This window comes from Ceratotherium simum, chromosome 38 (assembly GCF_057802395.1).
Source record: "Ceratotherium simum simum isolate JZ-2026a chromosome 38, ASM5780239v1, whole genome shotgun sequence".
Taxonomy (NCBI): Eukaryota; Metazoa; Chordata; class Mammalia; order Perissodactyla; family Rhinocerotidae; genus Ceratotherium; species Ceratotherium simum.
The window spans coordinates 15,006,400-15,033,079 of NC_141937.1; the positions used below are offsets into that span (position 1 = coordinate 15,006,400).

Below are 26,680 nucleotides of genomic sequence, written 5' to 3' on the forward strand. Positions count from 1 at the left end.
TTTCTCGTGAACCTCAATTCAAAATTTTAGTCTTACAATGAGTCTTACATATATATTAAATGGGGTAAAAAAGGATTAAATTTTAATTAATTAAATGATTAACAATTGGCATCTATACCCTTCTGATATGCCAGAAAACATTTTTTTTCCCTTAAATTTGTATTGCTTATCCATGTGATCTTGGATAAAGTATTTAACCTTTCTGGTCACTTTTTTAATTCATTGGTTCAGCAAATACTTATTAAGTTTCTGAAATGAGTAGAGTATTACTCTTCTATGTGTTAAGGGTAGTGATAGTAAACAGAGTTCCACTCTCTGCTTTCATGGAGCTTGTATTTGTTCCACTGTTTATTCATTCATTTATTCAATCAATTGGCAAATGTTTATTAAGTACCTGCTGAGTACCAGGCACAATAACAAATGCTGGAACCCCAAAAATAAATAAAACTTGGACTCAAGTATTTTACACATCAGCATGGGGATAATAAGGAAGCTCATGAGAGAGGTGAGCACAAAATATTGTGGGAACCAAAAAAAGGGACATTTGGATGGGTTCAGGAAAGGCTGACAGAAGGATTTGGTGCCAACTCTTGGAAGATGAGTCATTTTCTATAAAATAGAGGAGGATCTTCCCTCTGCCTCTCTCACAGAGGGAAAATAAAGGGCTTTTAAAATGACACAAATGTGTGAAGGCATTCAAAATATAATGTATGCATGTAAAGATAATGTATAGAATATTTTGTAAGGAGTAAAACGTGAAACTGTTTAAAAAGTTGAACTTTGGAATCATTGTACTGAATATTAGTATTTGATTAAGGTATTATTCATAATGCTAGTTTTGGATTCTGACCTCAGATCACCTATTGTTCATCAATCTAATTCATTAATTACACAAGCATTGAATGACCCTGACCACATGCCAGCACCACCTTTCTAGGTTGCTGGAGATAGAGTAGTAAGCAAGGCAGGTAAAGTCCTGTCTCTCAGTGAGTGAGGGGTACAGGTGTGGGGAATAAACATGTAATTAAACAAATGAAAGAACAAGACTCTTCCGGGTGGTAAGTAATATAAAGACAACAAAATAGGGTAACATGGCAGAGACTGTAGAGTGATGCATCTTTAGACTGGGTGGTCAAGCAAAGCCTCTCAGGGGACATGACATCTGATTAAGGGGACATCTGGTTAAGATCTGAATGCTGTGCAGGAAGCAGACTCATGGTGCGTTGGGGGCAGAGCATACAGGCAGAGGGAGCAAAAGGGGCAAAGGCTGTCAGGCGGTAATGAGCTGGGATGTTGGGGAAGCAGAGGGGTCAGCGGCAGTGTGGGGTAGTGCCGTATCAGATGAGGTCAGAGAAGTTGATAGAACACATTATAGATCACAGAAAGGAGTTTTGGTGTCTTGTCTTCCTAAGTGCAACAGGAAACTGCCCCCATGTTTAAGCTGGGCAGACAATGTTCTGATAACATTAAAATAATTTCTCGCTATCTGGAGAGTAGATTATAGGGAGGCAATGGTGGCAGGAAGGAGACCAGTTTAGGAGGCTGTTGGAGGTCAGGCAAGAGATGAAGAGATTTAGACCAGGGTGTGAAAATGGAGAGAAGAGTCAGAATATACCATGTGGGGTGCTGACAAGATATGCATAGATCAGATGTGGTAGTAAGGAAATGCAGGGGTGAAGAATGACTCCTAGGCCCATCTGGGTGGATGGTGGTACCGTTAACTGACACAGGGAAAATTGTGAGAGAAACAGGGTTCGAGGAGTAGAAAACATCAAGAGCTCTGGTTTGTCCATGCATGACAACATCACTTTTGCCCTTGGTTAAGCTTATTTCAAAAACATATCATTAACTTGTTACCAAGTAAGGGTCCACTGCCCGATGCCCATAGAAGCCAATACCATGACACCAACTTTTGAGAAAAGAAAAGGCTTTATTGCGAGGTTGACCAGCAAAGGGATAGGAGGCAAGGCTCTCAAATCTGTCTCCCCAATCCAAGGTTTGGTGTGAAGTTTGAGGAGTTAGGGGCAGAAGCTGATTGGCTAGTCTTGAATCAGTCCATATATGGTATCCAAGCTGCTGGAAGCCAGATTTTCCTTATTGAAGGACTTCTCACTTCATAAAGGGTTCAGGTGGCAACATTTCTGAAGATTCTTGGTTCCAGGGTCATCCTGGGGCTATGGGCTCCCACCTGGCACATGCGCAGTGCTGTCTCTGTTGCTGAGCAGTTTGATCAATCAACAACCTGTTTTAAGGCAGCAAAACTAGTTTAAGTTAGTCAACGTTTTATATACTGTTTCAAACTCTCTGTTCATTCATGGGACATTTTAACTTTAACACCTTTCTCTACATAGGATTAATTTTCTTCAGTCAGTGGTTGCTGAACACCAGCAATTTGATGAACTGCTGCTTTCCTTTTCTGTCTGGATTAAGCTGTTTCTCAGTGAATTACAGTCTACTTCTGAGATAAGCATAATGGACCATCAAGCATCTCTCACTCGGCACAAGGTAAAGTGCATTCTTTTAAGACTGAAGAAGAATTTATTCATAAAAGGGAGCTCTTGAATTATAAAGGGATGCAACGTTTTAAAAAATACTTGGTAGCAATTTAACTTTGCATTCATAGGTAAATTTTTAAATAATTGAGCATATGGGTCCAGGCAATGTGTTATGCAGATAAATTAAGCAGATAAGACCAATTCAGATAAAATAGGCAACCACCTCAAGACACTGTTTCTTAAGCAGAACAAATGATTTCTAGGGTGAAGTAATGAGAATGTTCACTTTTAAGCTTTCTAGTTTGTTTTGTTCCAATACTGAAAACTGATATTGAATTCCAATGTTTTAATTATATTGTTATTCTGAATTAATATTTAGTTTGAAAGTTATTTAAAATTTATGATTTATTTTTCTTATTTATAAATTATGCATAATATCTATTATGGGATCAAAAAAATTTTTTTAAATCAGATATGGATCAAGTTTTGGGATAGTTGGTGATAAGCTATATAATAAGCTTATAACAATATTTAATGATAAAACATTTAGTATTTATTGAGTGCTCACTCTATGCTGGGTTTCCTCATTGGTTTTACCCAGAGGAAAAGTACCTTTTCATACCTTCGTGACCAGAGGTAGTTTTATGACTTGGAGCAAGTTGCCCATGTAAGTTAGGCTCCAACCCTTTAAGGAAACCGGGAGATAGGGGCGCTATCTTCCTTGATGATTACGTTTCAAAAGGATGGCTCCCAGGTCCTTGAGAAAGATATTCTTGAACCCAAAACTGTCCAGAAGCTTTTAAAAAGATTTATATCTCAAAGTGGCGGAGAATGAATTTGTAAGTTTTCTAAAGTAAATGCTCAAAGAAACCCTCTAAAGTTTAGTTATCAAGCTGAGGGGAATATTAAGGCCACTATGGTCCAGATTAAGACGGGTGATAATTTCTCCTTAATGGGAACCATGCTAAGATTGTTAGCAGTTCTCTGATAGATTTTAAACATGATTTATTGTGAGCTACTCAAATTTTGTATACAACAGTCTCGCCCAGGTAATCTACATTTCTTTAAAGAGAAGGCAGCTAAAACTTGTGCAGGTTTTTATCTGCCTTACCCAATACCTCTGAAGAGAGGCTCATGTCCATGTCTTCCCACACTCCTTCCCTACAAGCTCTGTTAGAATTAGTTTTATTAAATATGTATTTTAAAATCTTCCAAAATTTCAATTTCTTTCAACTATACATATAGGTACTATAACTTTTAACTATATGTATTACAAAGCAAGGGCCTGTTGCCCAATGTGCATAGATGCCAATACTAAGGCACCAGCTTTTGAGAAAAGAAAAGACTTTATTGCAAGGTCAACCAGCAAGGAGACAGGAGACAAGGTTTGGGGTGAAATTTTAAGGGATTAGGGAGGGCAGGCTGGAATGAGGAAGTGCTGGCAGGACAGATTTTGATTGAAAGGACTTTAAACAAGACCATTTATAGTAAGGTATGAAAAAGGGCTTTAACACCAGATCTTCCTCTACAGTGGAGCCCTCGCTTCTGAAAAGGGTCCAGCTTTCAAGTTCCGGTCATGTCCTCATCTTTTGGTTCCGTGGGGGGAGAAGCTTTGGTTCTGGGTGTTATTTCAGGTCAAAATTTTTTGCTCTGTGCATGCTCCAGCTACATGACTCGTATTTTTGGCTTACTGCCCTGCAAGATAACTTTAACATTCTGTTATTGATATAATATGGCCAGTTTGAACTGGTCCTGTGGTGACATATGTACATGTACATATATACTTTTTTTAAATTTTCCAAATCATTTGTATGTATATATATAAAATTTCTTTTAACTGTTTCTATCCACAAAGAAATTCTTTTCCATGGAATGAATTAGTTCCAAATCAGAGTTGTGTTTTATGTGAAATATGTAGATATCAAAACAGGGGAAATTTTAAGAACATTTCTAAAAGATTCATCATGGATGACCTTTAAATACTACACCATCCGTTGCATTTCAAATGCATCTTGACATCACAAATCCTGAATATATCTGTGTCGTAAGCCATAGTACATTTGTGGATTCAACTGCTTTCTCTTCCCTTCCAGGACCACGCAGTAGAAGTAGAGAGCAAAAAGGGAGAATTGCAGAGTCTGCAGAGTCACCTCGCAAAGCTAGGTGCTCTGGGTAGAGCCGAGGACCTCCACCTCCTCCAAGGCAAGGCAGAGGACTGCTTCCAGCTGTTTGAGGAGGCCAGCCAGGTTGTGGAAAGACGGCAGCTTGCCCTTTCCCAGCTGGCTGAATTCCTGCAGAGCCATGCATCTCTGTCAGCGGTTCTCCACCAGCTGAGGCAAACGGTAGAAGCAACTCACAGTATGAATAAGAAGCAGTCCGATTTATTAGAAAAGGACCTGAATGCTGCTATTCAAGATGTTAAAACATTAGAATCTACTGCCATCAGTCTTGACGGCGTTCTCACCAAAGCCCAATACCATCTTAAAAGTGGAAGTTCTGAGCAAAGGACTTCTTGCAGAGCTACAGCTGACCATCTCAGTTTCGAATTAGAGAGGATCCAGAACCTTCTGGGAACCAAGCAGAGTGAGGCAGATGCCCTGGCTGCACTGAAAAAAGCATTCCAAGATCAGAAGGAGGAGTTGCTGAAAAGCATTGAGGATATCGAAGAAAGGACTGACAAAGAGCGATTAAAAGAACTTACCCGCCAAGCTCTTCAACAGAGGTAAAAGGAAACTGTGTTGAAGCCAGTTGTCTCATTTATTTTTATTTGTTCTGGAATTAACTCTTGTGCAAAACTTGAATAATACCATATTTAGCAACTTGTTTTTTAATATTTTGAAGAAAAAAGTAATGACTAATTTGATGCTTAAGAAGTAGTAAAATTTCTTTGGTTTCCTTAAGAATTTTTCTAAGGGATATATATAAGCCACTCTGAGATCTTATTTACAAGAGAGTTCATAGATCATATTGATACCAAACCTCTTAATCTCAAATTTGTGTGCCTGATGTGCAATAAGCCAATCACTGAGACACCAGTGCTGGGAGGTGGAGAAAGCTTTAGGCAAATTGTCCAAAACAAGAAGGCGGGAAGATAGGTTCTCTCAAAATGGCCTTAACAAAAGAAGAAAGCAAGGGGGTTTTATAGAGCTAATGGGCTCTGGAGGTGGAGTTTTGGGGAAACAAAAGGGAAATCTGTGTTTCTTTCACTCTAGATAAGCCCTTGGGCAACCAGACTTCTTGGCGCCAGTGGCAGCTGGGGCTGGTTATCTGATGGTCCTAAATTCCTTAAAGCCATTCTCCTTCTTCTGCAAAACAATTTTATAAATCCTTATGACCCTTAAGTCATTTAACCTCTCAGGTTAAACAAGAAAACAGCAAATTAACAAGATTAACTTCTTTTCACCTGCATCCCCGTTGGGAGCCAGATCAAAGGATAATCATGTTCTTATTGAGTATTTACAGTAACCCTCAGGTACCTGGCTTCAATATTATCTATTTTTAAGCAACTTTTAACTGATAAGAGAAGGGACCCATCTTCTATGATAAGAATGAAGGCAGAGGAGAAAGGGAGTGATTCAAGTACATTTGTAGTTCTGGTGGTAAAAAGATGAGGGAATCCCTCCCTGGTGGCTGCTCGCTCCTCAGGAAAGAGTGGAGCAAGCTCATTAGTTGAGAGTGAGTGGCAGGATGTCAGGCAGAGAGAAAATGGTGTGAAATAGTTCCCTTGTAGAGAGGAAATGGAAATGATGCCTCTGGAGCTTGATAAGGTGATAAGCTGCCATTTGAAATTTGTATTCATTCACTTAAAGTGAAACCAATCAGTTGGCCAAATGATCTCCCCAACTACTTTGAACTGTTTGCTCAGAGGTATGGAGAAGGTGGAGAAGTGGGTTTAAGCAAAGTCAGGATTTTGTCAGGTGAGTTTAATGAAGAAGCTAAGGGGTCGAGGGAATTTTCCTGCCATAAATTTGAAAAGTAATTTTTTCATGGTAGCATTCTTTCAATCTTATTTTTCCTTCTTAATAGAACCTTCTCCCTACTCATGTTCTCAGAATGACTTTCTCTTCCATTTTGTCAGGGGACAAAGAAATGGCTGAAATGCATTTATATCCAAGTTGTCCATAATTGATAAGGATTATCTTGACCCTGCCTAGATCATTGCCGTTTGCTTCCTTTTAACTGGCATCAAACATTAAGCCAAGGCTTTAATTAGATGACAATGGCTCCTGAGATTACACATCTCATGGGCAATAAGCTATCTTATTAGTTTAACAATAAACTTACAAAAGGAAACAAGATTTGAGGAGCAAAAAATAGTTTCCAGAGTAAAGACAGAAAGAGGAGGCCAGTGTGGCAAAGGGTCAAACGACTCACCTAGGACATCAGCAGTAGGATTGGTGCTGCAGGGCGACGTGGTCCTCTGCCCTGCTCAGGTCAACCAGATAGGAGACACTAAAATTGCTGGAGAAGAAGGCCCAGGTTGGGCTCAAGAGCCGTATCAGTACTCACAACACTGAACTCACCAAAGTCACACAGAGGCTACAGAAAATAGTGCATTGAATTGATGGCTGTATTAAATCCCAGCCATACTTGTGCTTCACGGTGTGACCTTGAGCAAATCACCTCTCTTCTTGTAAGATGGAGATAGTGATAATACCTGCTCCTAGTCACTTCGTTTTGAAAATTAAAGGAGATAATGTGTGTATACTCTCTTTACGGACCCTACAGCACTATGCTAAAATGCAAGAATGGAAGAGTCAATGGCTGCCTCTATGTGACCAGTTTTTTCAAATGCTCAAATATTAATATATTAGGGACAAAAAAAGATCATTTTTCTCATGGTAGTCTTCTCAATAAAGAGGGTAATTTAAGTTTTTAAAATATGTGTTTTTTGTAGAGCTCAGTTAAGCTATTTTTATTTTGAATGAAACAACTGTGATCCTTAAATATTATTTTACATGAATTGGACCTCATGGCACAAAAGGATTTTTTACCAATGACCTTTCAATAAATACTCACCTACTTTGCCTACAAGGTCAGCCCTAGGCTTAAAAGTCTTGGGCTCAGCCCTGTGGCTTAGTGGTTGAGTTCAGCACATTCCACTTCAGCAGCCCAGGTTTGCAGGTTTGGATCCTGGGCGCAGACCTACACCACTCGTCAGCCATGCTATGGCAGTAATCCACATACAAAATAGAGGAAGATTGGCACAGATGTTAGCTCAGGGTGAATCTTCCTCACCAAAAAAAAAGAAAGGAAGTCTTATACCATCAAATCAAAATAGAAAGACAATACAAATTTAATAGAAGGTTGAAGGTGAATATTGAAACTGACTTTAAATGTTTTCTGAGGTACATTCTGAATTATGCAAAGTTAACTTTAAAAGCATCTTTATCAGTTGATATGCATTCATTTAATTGCTGTGTTAGAATACTACTCAGCCATAAGAAATCCAGCCATTTGTGACAACATGGATGGACATTGAGGGTATTATGCAAAGTGAAATAAGTCAGAGGGAGAAGGTGAAATACCGTATGATCTCACTCATTAAGTAGTAGGTAATAACAAGCAAACACATAGCGACAGAGATTGGATTGGTGGTTACCGGAGGGGAGGGAGGAGGGTGAAAGGGATAATTAGACACATGTGTGCGGTGATGCATTGTAATTAGTATTTGGGTGGTGAACATCAGAACATGATGTAATCCATGCAGAAATAGAAGTATAATGATGTACAACTGAAATTTATACAATGTTATAAACCGATGTTACTGCAATAAACAAAAAAAAAAAGAGATTTTCTAACTGTCCATATGCATGCTTTATGGAAATGAAATATTAATTCACTACCTTTAGTAAATTAACAGTAAAATGACATTTTAATTCACAGGCTAAGAGTCTTTAATCAGTTGGAAGATGAATTGAATTCTCATGAGCATGAACTATGTTGGTTGAAAGATAAAGCCAAGCAAATTGCCCAGAAGGATGTAGCCTTTGCACCTGAAGTCGACAAGGAGATAAACCGCTTAGATGTCACGTGGAATGATACCAAAAGACTAATTCATGAAAAGTAAGTCCAAAATCTCTAAGTTTTTGTTTTTAACTTCTACTTATTTTGTGACACTGGGCCATTGCCTGTTGATTTGCGTTGGTGTGATCAAGAAATAAATATCTCTTGCCATCTTAGGTATTCTGTGTCTCTTTAGTAACATTAAAAATTTAGTCCTTACAGAACTTTATTGAGGATGTTGTCTGGAGATAACAATTATGTACGTGTGAAATTCAATGCTTAAAAGCAAAATTGTCAACCATTGAAAATTTTTTTGCAATTTTTTGCAAAAAATTCTGATTTTTTTGTTGTTTGTTTTGTTATACTTGGTTATAATTGAGGTTTGATTTATGTGCAGTAAAATTCACCCTCTTAAGTGTACACCCTTAAACTGTATGAGTCTGACAAACTCATACGGTTGTGTAAGAATCACGATTATCAAATTTCACACTAACAGTTCTACCACCTGAAAAATTCCCTCCCGTCTCATTGTAGTCAGTCCTTCCCCTCATTTCCAGTCCTTGGCAACCATGGATCAGTGTTCTGTCTCTATAGTATTATCTTTTCCAAAATGACGTATAAGTGGATTCTTTCCAGTTTGGACGATTATAAATAAAGCGTCTATAAACATTCATGTTCAATTTTTTGTGAGTACGTAAGTTTTTATTTCACATGAGTAAATACCTAAAAGTAAGATTCTGGGTCATATGGTAAGTGTGTGTTTAACTTTATAAGAAATTGCAAAAGTTGTACTGTTTTGCATTTGCACTAGCCACGTATGAGAGCTCCAATTGCGCTACATCATTTGCAGCACTTGGTATTGTCAAATCTTTGTGTGTTTGACGTTATAATAGGTATGTAGAGATAGCTCATTCTGTTTTTAATTTGTATTTCCTGGATGGCTAATGATATTGAGTGTATTTCGATATGTTATTTGCCATTTATATATCTTGTTCAAATTGGCCTGTTCAATTTGGCTAACGTTTTTTTGGATTGTTTTCTTTTTATTGAGGTCTTTTTTATATCAATATAATCCCAATCAAAATCCCAGCAGAATTTTTTATAGAAATTGACAAGCTGATTTTAAAATTTATATGTAAAGGCAAAAGACCTAGAATAGTACAATTTTAAAAAAGAATTGGAGAACTCACACTGTCTGGTTTTAGTGTGGTGTTGGCTGAAAGATAAACATAAAGACCAATGGAATAGTGTCCAGAAATAGACATACATGCACAATTGATTTTTGACAAATGTGCAAAGGCAATTTGATGGAGAAAGGATAGTCTTTTCAATAAAGAGTCCTGGAACAATTGGGTATCAATATGCGTTAAAAACTAATGAACCTTGGGGCCAGCCCGGTAGCATAGTGGTTAAGTTCATGTGCTCCACTTCAGCGGCCTGGAGTTCAAAGGTTCGGATCCCAGGCGAGGACTGCCGCACCACTTATCAAGCAGTGCTGTGGCAGGCATCCCACACATAAAGTAGAGGAAGATGGGCACGGATGTTAGCCCCAGGCCAATCTTCCTCAGCAAATAGGAGGTTTGGCGACAGATGTTAGCTTAGGGCTAATCTTCCTCACCAATAAATAAATAAATAGATAAATAATAATAATGAACTTCAATACACACCTTGCATCACATCCAAAGCCTTTAAAACAAAATTGAGAACACATTGTACACCCAGACTTTTAAGGTAGGATTTTTTAAAGTTTAACCATGTGGTGCAAACTTTATTCCATGTTATTAAACATTTTCCTAAGTTGTGATTTATTAGAGGTTGCACAGTATTCAATTATAAGAATGTATCAGAATTTATTCAATTAGTGGCCTATTTTTAACGTTTGGATTATTTCTGTTTTTTTCTCCTATTATAAATAATGTTGTGAAGAATATCATTTTGCCTAAATCTTAGTGCACATCTCTTTCTTTGGAAAAATTCCTAGATGGAGAATTCCTTGCTCAAAGGCATTTTAGACTTATAAACAAAAACTACCTTCTTATTTTGACAGTTTTCAGGGATTTCATAGTCAATGAAAATTTGCATCATTGAAACGGAAAACTTCATATATATTTTAAATATTGGGCAGTGTTTTGTTTCTTTTTGTTTTTGGGGTATATTTTGCCTTCCCTCAACAGACACCATTATGAAGTAATTAAATCGTAGAAAAATTAAAAAACAAAAATATGTTGACATCTACATAAGTTTGAGTTGTTAAGAACATATACTACATCTTTGCTTGTCATTGAGGTCACAGATTTTGTTTTAATGGTTGTGTACATTCTTCATTCATGGAGAACAATTAGACATTAGAGTTAGGTCAGACTGAGCAGGACTCTTTTGACCTCAGTAGGCAGAAATATGGTTTTCTCTTGATTCCAACATTCATCTGTGAATACATGTATGTGGTTATATATATCAGATCCAATCATAAGAAACGCTTTCCTTTCCTGATACATGACAATAAATGATATATTTTCTTTAATTGTTACAGCCAGGGTCAATGCTGTGGACTTATTGACTTAATGAGAGAATATCAGAACTTGAAGTCTGCTGTATCTAAAGTCCTAGAAAATGCCAGCAATGTGATTGTAACCAGAACTACTATAAAAGATCAGGAGGATCTTAAATGGGCTTTATCCAAGGTAATATTTTAAAATGTATTTATTTTAGTAGATTATGTTAGTAGATCTGATTTATGCTCATAATGAATTCTCTACCCAACTCTTGTCAGTACGTAAAGATGTAGATAATTTATGCTAACAAGCTCAACCTTTTTTTTTAAGGAATATCGATATCCTAGGATTCTAGCAATTCAAGAAACTTATATTATTTATATTCATATAGTTCATTAATATCACTAGTTTCTGCATAAGGTCAACCATGAATGGCAATGGTTTTAAACTCTTGACTTATCACTGATTATTTTATTAATTAAGGAAACATTTATGTCCACAGCATGAAACTGCCAAGAACGAAATGTGTAATAAGCAGAAAGAATTGGATAACTTTACGAGTAAAGGAAAACAGTTGTTATATGAGCTGAAAAAAATTCATAGTAGTGATTTCATCTTGGTGAAAACAGACATGGAGAGCACCGTGGACAAATGGCTGGATGTAAGCTCGTCATCTGGGATTCTATGAATAGTTTAAATATTCACATTGTTCAATCACATTTTTGGGAAAAAGATTTTTCAGGGATGTGAATTCCATTTTTAACTTGTAATGCTAAATGCAAAATGATATCCTGAAGAAGAATAGTGTTTACATCAAGTTTAGAAATAGTAAAAAAATTATTTGCTTTATTTTTTAAAAATTTATTGGCAGATTTTCTAGAATTTCACTTGATAGCTTCAATCATAAATTTATAACTCTAAATGTTTTTTCTCTCAAAACTCTGGAATAATGGATAAAAATTGAAGAATAATTTATAAACATCCTACAGAATGTTAAACCATAGTGTATAATAATTTAAAATTAATAAGACTATAATTTTGCATTGAAAAATATTGGACTTGTAGTTTACATCCTTGGATTTTAGTTCTTGCTCTGTCATTTACTAGCTATGTGACCGTAGAACAAGTCACTTGGTCTCTCTGGAACTCTACATTTCAATCCCTACATATTTTACATTGTTTTCCAGCTCAAAAATCCAGTTATTCCTTTGACCCCCCTATTATCAATATCTAGGTTCAGAAGTTTAACTTACAGTGGGTTCCCTTACTTAAACTAAATTACTAATGTTAGACATTGATTTTGCATACTATAATCAAGTAATTTGGGAACTTCAGAAAACCTTATATTCTTCCATTTTTAAAAGGACATTCTCATTGTGGGACACGGAAAGTTGTTCTCCTATGTATTTACTTATTCTCTAAATATGTTCGAGTCTAATTATGTCCATTTTTATATCTCAGCATTACAAATAAAAGGGCTTATTGTATTACTTTCAGAAATAAATTCAATACTGCCCTAGATGGACCCCTATCCTGTAGAATTCAACCTCAGAGTGAGTTATATTATGGTGGACTCCAATAGATCTATTGTTGTTAGTTTCCCAATTTATGAATGAAAATCGAATGTCTCGGCAATTAATGTCAACTCTCCCAATGAGAGAAAGAATTTATGTAATGGTCAGCATTTTCTTGAGTCAGGTGCACAATTAGTCTACAATAATTTTTTTGTAAAACTTTGCATTTCAGTCAAAATACGATGTTCTGATTAAGGAAGCATTGAAATTTTTAGAATTTTGATGGGGCAAAGAGCAGCTTAAAGCCACAGACTATTAATGATATGGCTTCTATTTTCTATCCCAGGTATCAGAGAGAATTGAGGAAAACATGGATAGGCTGAGGGTGAGCCTGTCTATTTGGAATGATATACTTTCAGGTAAAGAGGAGATCGACGGATGGTCAAACAATTCTGTTCCACAGCTGGCCGAAAGCATCAGCAACCTGAATAATAGCCTCAAAACAGAAGAATTCCTGAAAGAGTTTGAGGTAAATCGACTATACCTTCATATGTGAGCTTATGGTGCATCATTGACCAGAATACAAAAAAATTGTGTCTTCTTTTTTAAAGTTCATTCTTCCTTTCAAGACACATAGGAGTGAAACAAAACTCTTTTACCATTTACTTGAAAGCTGAATAGGTATGGATAAGACTTTTTTTTTTTTTTTTTTTTTTACATTTTTGTCACTTCTTTGTTGGGGCTCTTAAAATAATAGTAGAAAAGTAAAATGCAAGTGTCTGTAATTCAGTCATATTTAGTGTCTATTTCTTCTTCATTCAAACACAATGTTTACTGAGTCCTTACTGTGTGCTGAACACTAGTGCTAGGTGCTGGGTTCGTCCACTTTTCTTTTCAGAAATGAAAGAAAACTGGAGATTGGAGTGTTACAGGCTTCCATGGAAAGTAGCATTTTCAAGTTCTGGTCACCAATTCATCTTAAACTCCCTTTATTCCCATTTCTTGCATTCATTTATTCATTCACTCATCAAATTCTTAATCATCACCTAAAATATCTCAGGCACTGTCTTAGACACTAAGAATATAATTGTAAAACAAAGTCCCTACCCTCATGGTATTTACATTATTTACAGTACAATATATATTATATGTGAAATGTTAAGTAGTCATTGGGCTGTGATGAAAAATGAAGCAAAGTAAGAGGAAATGGAGTAACAAGAGATAACTTGTTTCACAGAGCATATAACTGACTGTACTCTTGGTGAGGGCAGAAACTGTTCAACATCGTATCCTCGGGTGCCCAGCACTGTGCCTGGCACACATATGGAACATGACAGATACATGAATGAATGACTGTTGTCTGAAAAAATATAGTCAAATCATCTATATTACCTAAGTTATTCAGATATCTTTCACCCAAAGAACATTCTAGAAATTGTTCCTATTTCTAACAGCAAACAGAAATGGAGGAAATTATCCAGTCTAAAAGTATAGTCAGGAGAAGGAGACCACAGTCTCTTTCGTTGTTATTTTTGATGTTAAACTAACATTACATCTCAGACAGTGGAGTGTGTTGGAATAGGACTTGTACCAGCTCGCAAAACTCAATTATTACCTTTTGCGAGCCAGTGTTAAACACAACCATTATTAAAAATTAAATTGTAAATAAATTTACAATAAATAAATCATGTTAAAAATGAAGGTAATGAGTACTCAAAACTTACCACTTCCTAATTATTGTTCTACATTTTGCTGTTATCTAGACTCTTGAGTTATTAACATTTATTGTATCTGTATGGTGGAAATACTGTAGAATGGTGGACTACTGTGCATTTCTTCCAAGTCCATATGCAGTGACATCATGTTGTAGCTCGAAATGGTGGTAAATGCTATAAATTAGGGCCTTTTTTTTGGAGAGCCAGTTCTTAAACCAACACACAGTCCACTCCTACTGCTGACCTCTGGCTCCAGGGAGCCAGTGGGCATCAAGGGGCATTCAATATGTCCAGGTTCAGTCACTCACAAAGATGGGTTTTTATGTTCTGACTGTGTGGTACACCAGCTAATAAAATCAGTGAACTGGATTCAGCCCAGTGTCTAACAGTGTCATTGCCCAAATGTAGTGCGAGAAAGGAAGTTTGGGTGCATAGGTGTGATTAATTGCCCGGTCTGTTTCTGGGGAAGTCCAGTAGACCTGACAGTTAGTTCATCACATCTCCCTGGGTAAGTAAATTACTTTCTGGATTGAAGGCATCAGAAGGATTGTAAGTGTCCACAAAGCACCAAAATAGGGTATTTAAGTCAAGAGGGATACTTTATTAAATGTTCCTTTGTGGCCCCAAATAACTAATGAAGCTTACAAGCACCTAATTTGCTCAGTAATGACTCTTTGATTGTTCTTTCTTCTTTTTCTGTTAGTGTTGGTGCAAAAAGAAAAGGCAAAATATTAGATGTCAATTTCCTAATTAACCTGATTTCTGCTTTGCTATTCTCTACGTTTTTATTTGAAATGTTTCTGATGTATTACATATAGTCTACAGTAATTAGTCACTCCTGATGTGTATTTGCTTCAAACTACTTCAAGAGTTTAATGCTGCCATAGTAATCAGTGATGTTAACGCTAATGAGAAAATGACAGTCTACTGAAAATCCCCACTGACTCAAGACTTTTGGTCAGTGTTTAATTTTTTCCAGAAGCCTTTTTTTCACAATAAAAACTGCTAGGAAGACAGAAAGTTCTGCGTACTCCCTCGAATTCCTAGTGAAAGTTAATGGTGACGTTTTTCCACATTCGTAAGTAAAGACAGCCCTCAGAAAATGAAACATTTTTTTTATGCTACTTTAAAGTTGGGATATTTTGACAGTTAACTCTTGAAATTATTAATGCTGAATATAACGTGTCAACGTTTGGATTAATTATGCTTTTCCCTTTTGTCTTGTATTTTGGCAGTCTGAAGTTAAAAACAAAGCATTGAGACTGGAAGAACTTCATTCCAAAGTTAATGATCTTAAAGAATTAACTAAAAATCCAGAAACACCACCAGACCTTCAGGTAAGCACTCAATCAGGTTTGTAATACTACTATATACTAGACTCTCTCCCTCTCAAAAAGTGTATATGCGTGTGTGTGTGTGTGTGTATTCTCGTTGTTATCATCATCATACTTCCAAGCAAACATATGGACCTTATTGTACGTGGGGGTTAAAATATTAAGATTTTTAGAATTCCTTGTGCCAGCATTCATAACATATTTCCAACTCAAATATTATAATAAGATTAGTTCTCTTTTTCCTTACTAAATTTTGGAAGTAGTACCTACCATCCAGCTTGCCTCCTGGACCACTTTATGTCTAGACCAGAACAGCAAGCACATTTATGAATATTGATATTCTTATTGAGATTTTACTAATTCATTTACTCAATAACTGGATTTGGAGGGATCACCATTGCAAATCTCCCTTCAAGGCCCTTTCAATGGCACCAATCCACAGGCCAGGGTGGAGCAGATCTGACCAGGAAACCTAGGCTACTTTAGTCAGCGAGAGCTAAGAGCGACAGCATGGTAGGTCTCTGTTGGCAGCCAGCACCACTGGCTCCAGGCTGTATAACAAACCCCTGTATTTGTTGCTGACCTCATGGATTTTCTCTACATTTTCTTTCTTCCCCCCTTGCCTTTGTACCCTTAGTCACTGATTCTCGCTAACCGATCAATCTTGCTTGATCAACTATACTTTTGCTCTGGCCTGAGACTGTGTATTATTGGTACTATTGCTGGATGATACATGTAACAGAATGTTAGAAGTTTCACCCAAATCAAAAAGAGGTGAAGGGTGTGCTAATCATATACAAAACTAAAGAGGAGAGCTTATGCATGTCACCTGTGGCAAGGAAATAAATGGGCAACAGTTGGACTTACTCAGAGTGAAGATGGAGGCAGGGTTTGGGGAGAGAGCTACCATTGACTCTGGTTTCTCACATGCACACCCCTACGAATACTCAAGGAAGAGGTGTGGGGGGCCCTGCACCTTAACTCAAGCCTCAGGGTTTCAGTGGTACCACCTGGAGAGCATGACATATGCTCCCTAAAGTTGGAGGACACAGGTGTCTAGTATCTAACTCCCCCTGAGAGCCCTGAAGGGTGAGAGACAGGCTGGCTAACTGCCAATGTGTTTGCCAAGGGGGAAATGATTGTTTTGAGTGGCCTGCATCTCAAGTCATCTGGGGTGAATGCCAGAGAGTGACCTCTGGCCTAGAGGTGAGTTTTGAGAGGAGAGAAGAGAGCATCAGCATGTGGATATCTTATCTAAGAAGATATGATATGGGTGATGATAAGCGTCAGCCTCAAGAAGTTAAGGAGATGCTCACAGGCTGCGGAGTAGAAAGTAAAGAGTCAGAGGAGTGCGTTGCTTGCATCTAGGGAACTCCAGTAGGAGGTTGCAGAGGTGAGGAGAGCCTCAAAAAAGCTCACAGACTAGGGCCTGTGAGAGGACTGAATGTGAAATGTCGCCCAGCCTGGGAGCACAGATGCCAGCTCACAACAGTTGTCAAAAACTTCAGAGCCCCTCACCCACCTCCTGTCCAAGCCTGCAGGGGTCAGAAGCTGTAGAAAGTGGGGAAAGTGGGGACTAGCCCCTTTCTCCTCTGCGAGCTTCCTGTTTGCAGCAGATCTGAGCTGCGGGTAAGAAAGAAGCCTGAACTTTAAGTTAACTTGAAGTACAAAGTTTTGGTTATTACATGGGCCTGGATGCTTTAATTGTGGAATTGGAACTGTTTGCAACTTATCATGATTATAAGTCCTTTTATTATCTGTGGTGCCAGAGAAGTCAAGGGCCCTCCCGAACTAAGTCATCCAGGAAGAGAGAAAACATAGCCTCCACGAACATTTAAAAGTGGGAGACACCAATAAAATTACTTTATGATAAAATCCGATAGCGGTGTTTGTCCAAAGTAGTAGTGACATCAGAGCAAGAAATGTGCGTTTCCCAGGGAGATTGAAGAGCAGGTTTTGTGTCACCTCCTTGGTAATGCTGCATAGGTATCGCTCTGCTTTCGGAATGTGAGATCTCCGGTATTCCCTGGAACGTCAGTGGAAATTGCCACTTTAAAGTCCAGTGTTAACCACAATCCTTCCTCTTTCCATTTTCCCATCACTTAAAATGTTTGGCAGCTTAGACCCACTGATTTTCCTTCTTAGAAAAGTTGAATTAGCATCCGTGGTTAGGCTTATGTGTTTTTGTTTTTGTTTTTGTTTTTTTTTACAATTAAGCTGCACATGAAAGGAATTCCTCCTGAATGAGTGTTCTGGATTTCACAGATTTTAATGAAATTTTGCTTTACGCCTAGTTTATAGAAGCAGACTTAAGGCAGAAATTGGAGCATGCCAGAGAAATTACTGAAGAAGCAAAAGGAACATTGAAAGAATTCACTGCTCAGAGTACACAGGTGGAGAAATTTATTAATGACATGACAACCTGGCTGACAAAACTAGAAGAATCGTTGTTGAACTGTGCCCAAACTGAGACTTGTGAAGGGTTGAAAAAAGTGAAGGTAGGTCATAAACTATCATTAAGTGTTTAGTTCTCCTCTTTTGTGGTTACTATAATCAAATTAAGCTCCTGCTCGCAGTTACCCATATTAACACTTGACCAACCAACTAATTCGTGATATGGGACATGGCAAAGTAAGTAACAGGTGCAGAAATGAATGCAGGTGATAAGAAATCAAAGAAGAAGAACTTAAAAACAGAAAGCATGCATTGCTGTCAGCCTGCTCATAGGCTATGCTTCTCAATATTTTTTTTTTTTAGTAAGAAGGTGGAGCCTGTAGAACTATGTGAATTTCCATGAATTTTCAAACTTGAATGCCAAATCATTTTTCATACTTAGTTATTTTTATTGGTCAGTATGACTACTTTCATCTAGAGAAGGATACAATTTTTTAACAAGCAGCCAAGAAGACACTCTACTTCCATGTCGTCTGTCCATATTCATAGATGATGTTCCTGATCCACTATCTGTAAAGCTTGTGTTGTGAGTTGACTTTTCAAGATACGTAGTCTGTTGTCTTTTAACATATTTTCTTACTGTAGCTGAGACTGAGGACATATATTTTTAAATTAACTACTGGTGCTTTTGGTATGTCCTCTGACTCTGAAACAAAGCCCAAGTGGTCCATTGAAGAATTCGAAATTAAGAGGGTGACTCCATTAATAGTTTCTAATCAATTGACTGAACCCAAGGTCATGGGCTGGAACCCTATTCAGTTTTCTTGAAATCTTATACTATAACCCAAATCCTAGCTACCTCCCAATAGCTGTTCGCAGTGGTTCCTAAGGAGAACTGGGCAACATTCTGAAAGTATCAACACAGATCTATGACAAAAACTCAAAAACAAATCCCACAAAAGTGTATACATTACTGAGTGAATTTCAACAGCATCAATTTCAGATTCAAAAAATGTGCCATAGTGGAGTAGCTGGAATATTTCTCTTGAATGTAATCAATATCCTCATGGCATGCTTTTATTCTATAGGAAATACAAAAAGAACTCCAAAGTCAGCAAAGCAACATCAGCTCCACCCAAGAAAATCTCAATAGCTTGTGCCGCAAGTACCACTCGGTTGAGTTGGAGCGCCTGGGCAGTGCAATGACCGGGCTGATAAAGAAACACGAATCTGTGAGCCAGTCGTGCGCCAAGACACAGGCCAGCCTTCAGGATTCTCTGGAAAAACATTTCAATGGTGAGCTCTGACAGGCCTTAGTGTGAATGGTTTGTTTATGAGAAGGAATCCAAACTAAATGCTGCCTAGAAACAGCCAGCAAAGGTTTGGGAAAACTTCCCACAAGAATTTAATTTTAAATTCGTTTATGTGTTGAGATTTGAGCAATAGAAGTGTTGTTCTTGGACTCTCCCCATCAACAGAATTCTTCCTCTTTCTCCCCAAGAAAGTAGGAGTCCACCATTTTGATGATTCTGAATTTCATCTGGATTTTCTACATATCGTTTATTTGTGTGGAAAATTACTTCCACTGCTATGATGAGGTGACACAGTAAACTTGGGTGTTAGGAGAGGCCACGAAACAGCGGCAGCCACATAATCCAGGAAATTGTTGTCATATGTACATGACTCATCTTCCCACCCAGTGTGCCTATGCTCTGATGTGGACGCATAATGACTCTAAGTCAGCTTGGTAGACAGAGGAGGTGGTCCCTCCTTTGCCATAAAAAGGGCTTTATCACCCCTAGAGCATTTCTCCTCTTGAACTCTTACATATTCAGGCGACTAATTATCTTTCTTTTCCAAAAGAAAAAAACACAATGGGAAATCAGACATTCTGGGAATACAAATATCTTTTCTATAAGATAATTTCTTAATTCTGCCATGAACAGTCATGGTTGTGGATCATGCTGTATTATTTTCTATATTATTATTATTATTATTATTACTATTATTTTATTTCTGGAATATTTTATAAGCAAGATTCTAAAGACGAGAATTAATTCTTTGTGGTAAATCCAGAAAGCTTATTCAGTGTGTTGGATTTTTTTTCTCATTTTTATTACTTTCAAAAGAGTCGATGCGGGAATTTCAGGAATGGTTTTCTGGAATCAAGGCGGCCGCCCACAAATCATCTGATAGAACTGGCGACAGTAAAATTCTAGAAGCAAAGCTCCATGATCTTCAGGTATGAACCTGACAGTGCTTTTTCTTCTTCCCCAAACTGTACTCAAATGCCCTCAGGTCAGACCTAAATCATCTCTTTTCCCAAATCTTCTTCTATTATTCAATCTTTTCTTCTTCCCGAACAGAATTCGATTTCTTGAGTCATGGGGAGATGGGCAATATGAATAGTAGTTTGAGAAAATAAGGTAGAGCTATAGAATTTCTAGATCCCCTTCCTCTCTCTTTTAGCCTGTTGACCATTCTTTGGAATTCATTCAAACTAAACCTACTTTGAATTTTTGTAGCAGTGAAAGTGTAAATAATTGTATCTATTTTATATCACTATCATGGAGAACTTTTAAAAAGAAGTCATGGCTCGTGTTTTTTAATAACCTACGGTCTAAATTTGGAGCAAGGATATATTAAAATTAAAGCAATAGATATTATAGGTTCTACTGACTGTGAAAAACTTATGAGTTCAGGAAGGAGAAGGCCATTGTGAAGTAGAATTAAGAGCCAGTTGACAGAAGGCTAGGTTCAAATTAGATTTTAGCCAAGTTTTTCAAGTGGCTCATCTGAGCAAAGCACTGTGTTAAGTATTGTAAAAATAACTTTTAAAAATTAATGAGGAACATGAGGATTTTGTGGCCTAATGGGTGATGACAGTTATGTAGATAACTCATTAGCAGTCAGGGTAGGAAGAACATTATAATAAAGGAAGTGGTTTTGCAGGAAGCAGGGTGAATTCAGATGTGGAATTATCCCCTTTTAAGCCTGAGCTGCAGTGGAACTCCATGAAGAAAAATGAGCGACAATTGAAAATGCCACCCTGGAGCTCAGGGGAGAGACAGGACTAGAACAGCAGTACTAGGGTTCTTTTGCTCTGTTGAAGCCATGTACATGTGTGTGAATCTTCCAAGGAAGAGGTGCGTACCAAGAAAAGAAGGGATCTGAAGTCAGGACTTTGTGTGCAGAGTGGGTCAAGGGAGGAGCAGGGGGATGGAGGCAGCTAACCAACTAGAGGATGTCCCACTAACCATGTGAGGAGGTGTAGCCTGGGTGACATTGGGACAGTAAGAATGGGGAGAGACTGAAAACAAGACCTTGATGAGAGCATCCTCGTTTCCAGGTCACTGTTGTTCACGGTGTTTCCTCAGTGGTTCCAATGACTGGCTGGCACCATCCTCGATGATGAGCCTTGAATATATCCAGTTGTGTACATCATTCTCCCTCCAGCCTTGTTAAAGGCTTTCTTCCTTTGGGCACTGTTTTTCTTCTCTTGCTCTACTGTCTTAGCTCAGATTTGTAATTAATGCTCCCATGCACCAGGGTCTCTGTATAATACCAAATATTTGATATTACCTTTATTTCCTGAAACAGAACATTTTGGACTCGGTCAGTGACGGGCAGAGCAAGCTTGATGCAGTGACTCAAGAAGGACAAACTTTGTATGCATACTTGTCTAAACAAACTGTCAGTAGCATTCAGGAACAAGTTACAAAGGCTAACGAAGAGTTTCAAGCATTTCTGAAACAATGTCTTAAAGACAAACAGGCTCTTCAAGACTGTGCTTTAGAACTTGGAAGGTGGGTTGTTTTGATAAGTGTAGATTTCATCATACACAGAATGTATTTTCAGGGATTTAGAGAAAAAAAGCCACTGTTGATAAATGAATAATATTTGAAATTGTGAGTTTAAATTATAATAAGCTTTGACTTTAAGTGCAGGTTCATCCTAGGACTATAAATGATTGCTTGGACTCTGATAATATTGTTTGGCTTTATTTTCTATACAGAAAAAGAAAGGAATTATATTCACTAGTAATTGTAAATGGCATAAATGCATGTATTTTTTTTGTCTGTTGGGCTAGCTCATATTAGAGCTTTGACACCCAGGTTTTAGATTACCCAAGTCTTTTCCTTGTTTCCACTTCTGCTGGATTGGAGTCATGGCAGAAAACATCTGTTGAATTTCTGTAAATCAAGATTACAATCAGGAAGCTACGTCAATAGAGGTGAATATAAATTAGAAGGAAAAAAAAACCCACGTTACTAGGGGAAAAAAGATGTCAGTTTCATCAATAGTCCTTTCTGGTGGCAGAGGAATTTGCCTGACCCTTGCCCAGATTGCTTAGAGAACTTACATTGTTTTGAAAACTTGGAATCCTTGTGCTCTTGAGCCATATTCAAATTTCCATAAGATACAAACACAGAGATGACTTTCCCTTCTTTTCCAGGGCTTCCACTGCCCCACTTATCCATTGACCGCAATTCAGAGTCTTTGTAGTTAAGACACAGAGTTAAGTGCACATTGACATGGAGATAATTAAAAGCTATGATCACCAGGAAATCAATTCAGCAAGATACAGCGATTCTTTTTCTGCTTGGATCTCAAAAGAAATTTCCATGATTTATCATTTTGTTACTGAAATAAGTAATAATTTAGATGGGCTCATTGTTGCGTTTTCTTCCATACTTGAAAATTCATGCAATCTTGATTGCCATAGACATTGTTACCTCAGATATTAGAATTTGTTTATTATAATGGGCACATAAGAATTTCTCTAAGGTGTTTTTTTCTTTTCTTTAGTTTTGAAGATCAGCACAGAAAACTGAACTTATGGATCCATGAAATGGATGAAAGGTTAAGCACAGAAAACTTAGGAGAGAGCAAACAGCATATTCCTGAGAAGAAAAACGAAGTCCATAAAGTTGAAATGTTTCTGGGAGAACTACTGGCTGCAAGGTATGGTGCAGAAATGGACTAGGTCCTTTCCCTCCTAACATGTTATTGTTTTTCCGGTTGGTTGGTTATTTGATTTGGTTGTTAGTTGATTGGTTGGTTGGTTGGTTGGTTGGTTGGTGGTGGTTGTATATTCCTATCTCTGAATGTCTAAAATACAAATGGTTGTGCAGTGTTTTTTATGGCAGTGAGATATTTTGGAGAGAGCACAGGGATGGAAGTAAGGAGCTGATCTGCATCCCAGTGCCACCTCTCTTTGCTCAACAAATTGGGCAGGTCACTCATTTCCTTTATTTCTTGATATTAGCCTTTAAATATTGTGTTAGTAATACTGTATTTTCCTCTCAGGGGTTATTATAAGGATCTATTAAGATGACATAAAGCTGATATTCAGAATAGAACACCACAAATACACAGTGATTATAAAGATACTCTTCATTTACAAAAATAATATTGTTGACCCCAGTTTCTGTATATTATTCACATACTTCAGCCTTCAGTTCTATTTCCAACCCATTTCAGCCTCATAATATTCTTAGTAAAGCAAGAGGTATGGTCATTAAGTCTAACTCTCCTGGAGGTTCTTCTTCTCCACTGCAATATTTGCTTCTTCATTGCTTCCCGACTGAGCCAACGTTTCTGGCTCCTTTCCCAGACAAAGTTCACTGACCTGTGCTTCTGACTCCACCCCTTCAGGGTTCTGCTCCCTAAAGTCATGCCCCACCCCTGGCATTTTCAGTTGCTTCATTGGAACCCTTCCATTGAAAGACAGAACACTTTCCATCAGGAGAGTGCAGCTTGACCCCAAACTCCTTGACTATCCTCTGAAAGAGCAGATGCACTCATCTGTGAAGCAGCAGAGCTAGCACCCAGCCTGCATAATCAGACAAATTAGCCACAGTGATCATTGAATAAAAATTGCCTAATTCAGATCATAATCATTCCATGTTTCTGCTGAGTCCTCTGTTTGGTCAAACATACTTGAGTATTCCTTGTCTTGAAAAATAAACATGCAAACAAATGCACAAACAGAACCCATACTGCCAACTACTGTTTGTGTGCTGATTTGATGACTATTATAAAATTTTCCTGGAGTGCCGTGGTCTCATTTCTGTGAGCCCTTACTGTGGAGTAGATGCTTTATTGAATCTATGTACCCCAACCGCCAATGGTGAGTCCCTCAAGGCCAGGACCTTCAAGTCTTTGTCATCTTTATATTCCCATTGTCTAATATACAGCCAGAAAAATAGAAAATGTTTGCTGACTTAACAGAATAATAGCACCATTCAGACTATATAAGTTTCTGAAAATTGCCTTGCACTTTGTTTTTTAATTTTGACTCTTGTCCAGAGACAATGTAACATGGCCAGACCTGCTTCTCTCTTCCTTCCAGAATTTTGGAATGACTTTACATATTCTCAGCTTTCGTTTCATCTCCACACGTCGCTCTTTACCTTCCTTTGTATCTACTTCTCTTGCCATCATTACACTAATACTGCATGGAGAAAGTGGCCTAAACACTCTTCATCCTAAATTCAATGATTTTCTTTATCCCTCATTGTTTTTCTAATAATTGCAGCTTCTTGACATTGATAAGCACACAGTCCTTCTTGAAAAATTACTCTCTGATATTCCAGGACCAGATGCTAAGGGTCCTTAGGTGTGTTTTTTTCCCAGCTTATTTCTGACTGGCTGCTTCTCCAGACAATCCTAGTACACGCTGCTCGTCACCCAGATTCTCCAGTTGGGTCTCCTGACTTCTCTCACTTGCCTGCTCCTTGCTCCTCTCACTCTTCTGGATTTTTTTCATCATAATGTTTCCAGGACTTCAAATATTTTGGGGGGATGCCCTGTACCCTGTATTTTTAAAAGTACCCAGACTTGAGAATTACTGAAGTTTTATCATCTGTTCAGCAATTCTCTTCTAGTAACAAGTGATATCTGTTGTCTTGAATTGTTATTTAACTCATATGGGGGCTTAAGCCACATCCTTGTCTCAGCAGATTACAAGGATAAGAAATATATTTCAGAGTAGATGTAATATTACGTAAGTTTTATGTATCTCATGGAGGCCCATAGCATGCTGTTTCATAATAGCTGCTCAGAAAACAGTTGAGACATTGTAGGAGATAGGCTTCATATTCTTTTTCTAGTACTCACAACAGTTTGTTTTAAGACATCTGCACTCTCCCTCTGGTATACCAGGCGTTTCTGGATAGACGTGCTAATCAGAATTCAGAACTCTGTAAAACAGGATGAAGCTAACCCAGACACGCATGGTTACATTTTCCCTTGACCTAATTAACTCCACACTGAGATGAGCAAATTCCCTAAGATACAGCAAGGAAATCCATAAGCACTCATAAAGTGACCTTTTGAAAGAAATTGGTTTTGTTGCACTTTATCTCTGCCAAACATTGTGTTGGGTCCTGGGGATATGAGATGAATATAATAGGCCTGGCGAAAGCCTTGTGGATTGAGACAGACAGGGTGTGTGAGGTGATGGGGCAGAGGGCACAGGGAAGAGGAGTCCTGTGCTCCCTACTCTCTCCTGGGGCTTCCCGATGCTTCTTGGAGATGTGATGCCTGTGCTGAGATCTGAAGGGCCAGCTAAGAAAGAAGCAGTAGAGAGCAGAAAGTTTTTCACGAAAGAGGAATCTTCTTGTATATACAAAAGAGCGGAGTGTTTGGGGAAATTTCAGGAAGCTATTCATGGTTAGAGCATTAAATAAGAACGGAGAGATGCTAGAGATGATCCTGGAGAGGCAGGTCCACGCCATTTTTTGAAGTGAATTCCTAGTAACGCAGTGGACGTGGATCTAGGCACAGCACAGAATGAATCAAATCCCCCAATGTATGTTGACTACATTCGGAGAACCACAAAGAATGCAAGTGGCCAGTCCAGTCCCCAGGATCTTCATTTTAAAGGCATGTCAGCTGTGAGCTCTTGTCTGGTTCCTGCTCCAATATCAACAATCATTTGTCACTCCCCTGCACTCCAGAATGTCAGGATTAAATTTTTCTTTTTCTGTTTTGTTTAGAGAGTCTCTTGATAAGCTTTCCCAGAGAGGGCAGCTTCTCAGCGAGGAAGGCCATGGTGCTGGGAAAGAGGGACGCCTGTGCTCCCAGCTCCTCACTAGCTACCAGAACTTACTCAGAATGACCAAAGAGAAACTCCGGAGCTGCCAGGTGGCCCTGCAGGAGCATGAAGCCCTGGAGGAGGCGCTGCAGAGCATGTGGTCCTGGGTGAAAGACGTTCAAGACAGACTGGCCTCTGCAGAGAGCACCATTGGAAGCAAAGACACCTTGGAGAAACGGCTGTTACAAATACAGGTACATGGGGCACCGGCCAGACACCCACAACTTCTAAAGACTGATTTGATTAGATTCACAAAGGTTTGAGTTGGGTCCTATTTGTTCTGTGAGCCTCTAAATGAGGATTATGTGGGCAAATAGGGAAACTGGGCAAAAAGGATATGGAGGGGTAATTTTTCCTCTTCATAAAGGAACACTTTTGTTTTAATAGCTTTGAAATAATTTTTAATTTCATTTTTTAGTTAATATACAGCGAATATTAAACTTTACTCCAAACACGGTGCAGTTTGTGGGTGTATAGAGGTAGAAGTTAGCCCTTGCTTTCTAAGAGTTCACAGTCTAGTGGGAGAGACCAGTGTGTACATTGTTACCTGCAGTACAATGTGTATAGAGGGGCCATGATTGAAACAAACAGGGTGTGTTGAAAGCACAAAAGAGACCACCAACCCAGAC

General features: G+C 38.2%; 1 protein-coding gene across 2 annotated transcripts in view; it reads left to right on the forward strand.

The window, feature by feature from the left end:
• SYNE1 (spectrin repeat containing nuclear envelope protein 1) overlaps window positions 1-26,680 on the forward strand; it is a 452,863-nt gene that overhangs the window by 183,049 nt on the left and 243,134 nt on the right. For both annotated transcript variants that reach the window (XM_087425127.1, XM_087425124.1), the window contains 13 exons: window positions 2,352-2,505; window positions 4,589-5,217; window positions 8,382-8,561; window positions 11,032-11,182; window positions 11,496-11,654; window positions 12,854-13,036; window positions 15,458-15,559; window positions 17,851-18,054; window positions 19,039-19,246; window positions 20,080-20,192; window positions 21,551-21,756; window positions 22,760-22,915; window positions 25,954-26,245. In XM_087425127.1, the coding sequence (XP_087281253.1) occupies window positions 2,352-2,505; window positions 4,589-5,217; window positions 8,382-8,561; window positions 11,032-11,182; window positions 11,496-11,654; window positions 12,854-13,036; window positions 15,458-15,559; window positions 17,851-18,054; window positions 19,039-19,246; window positions 20,080-20,192; window positions 21,551-21,756; window positions 22,760-22,915; window positions 25,954-26,245 (2,737 nt within the window). The remainder of the gene's footprint in view (window positions 1-2,351; window positions 2,506-4,588; window positions 5,218-8,381; window positions 8,562-11,031; window positions 11,183-11,495; window positions 11,655-12,853; window positions 13,037-15,457; window positions 15,560-17,850; window positions 18,055-19,038; window positions 19,247-20,079; window positions 20,193-21,550; window positions 21,757-22,759; window positions 22,916-25,953; window positions 26,246-26,680) is intronic.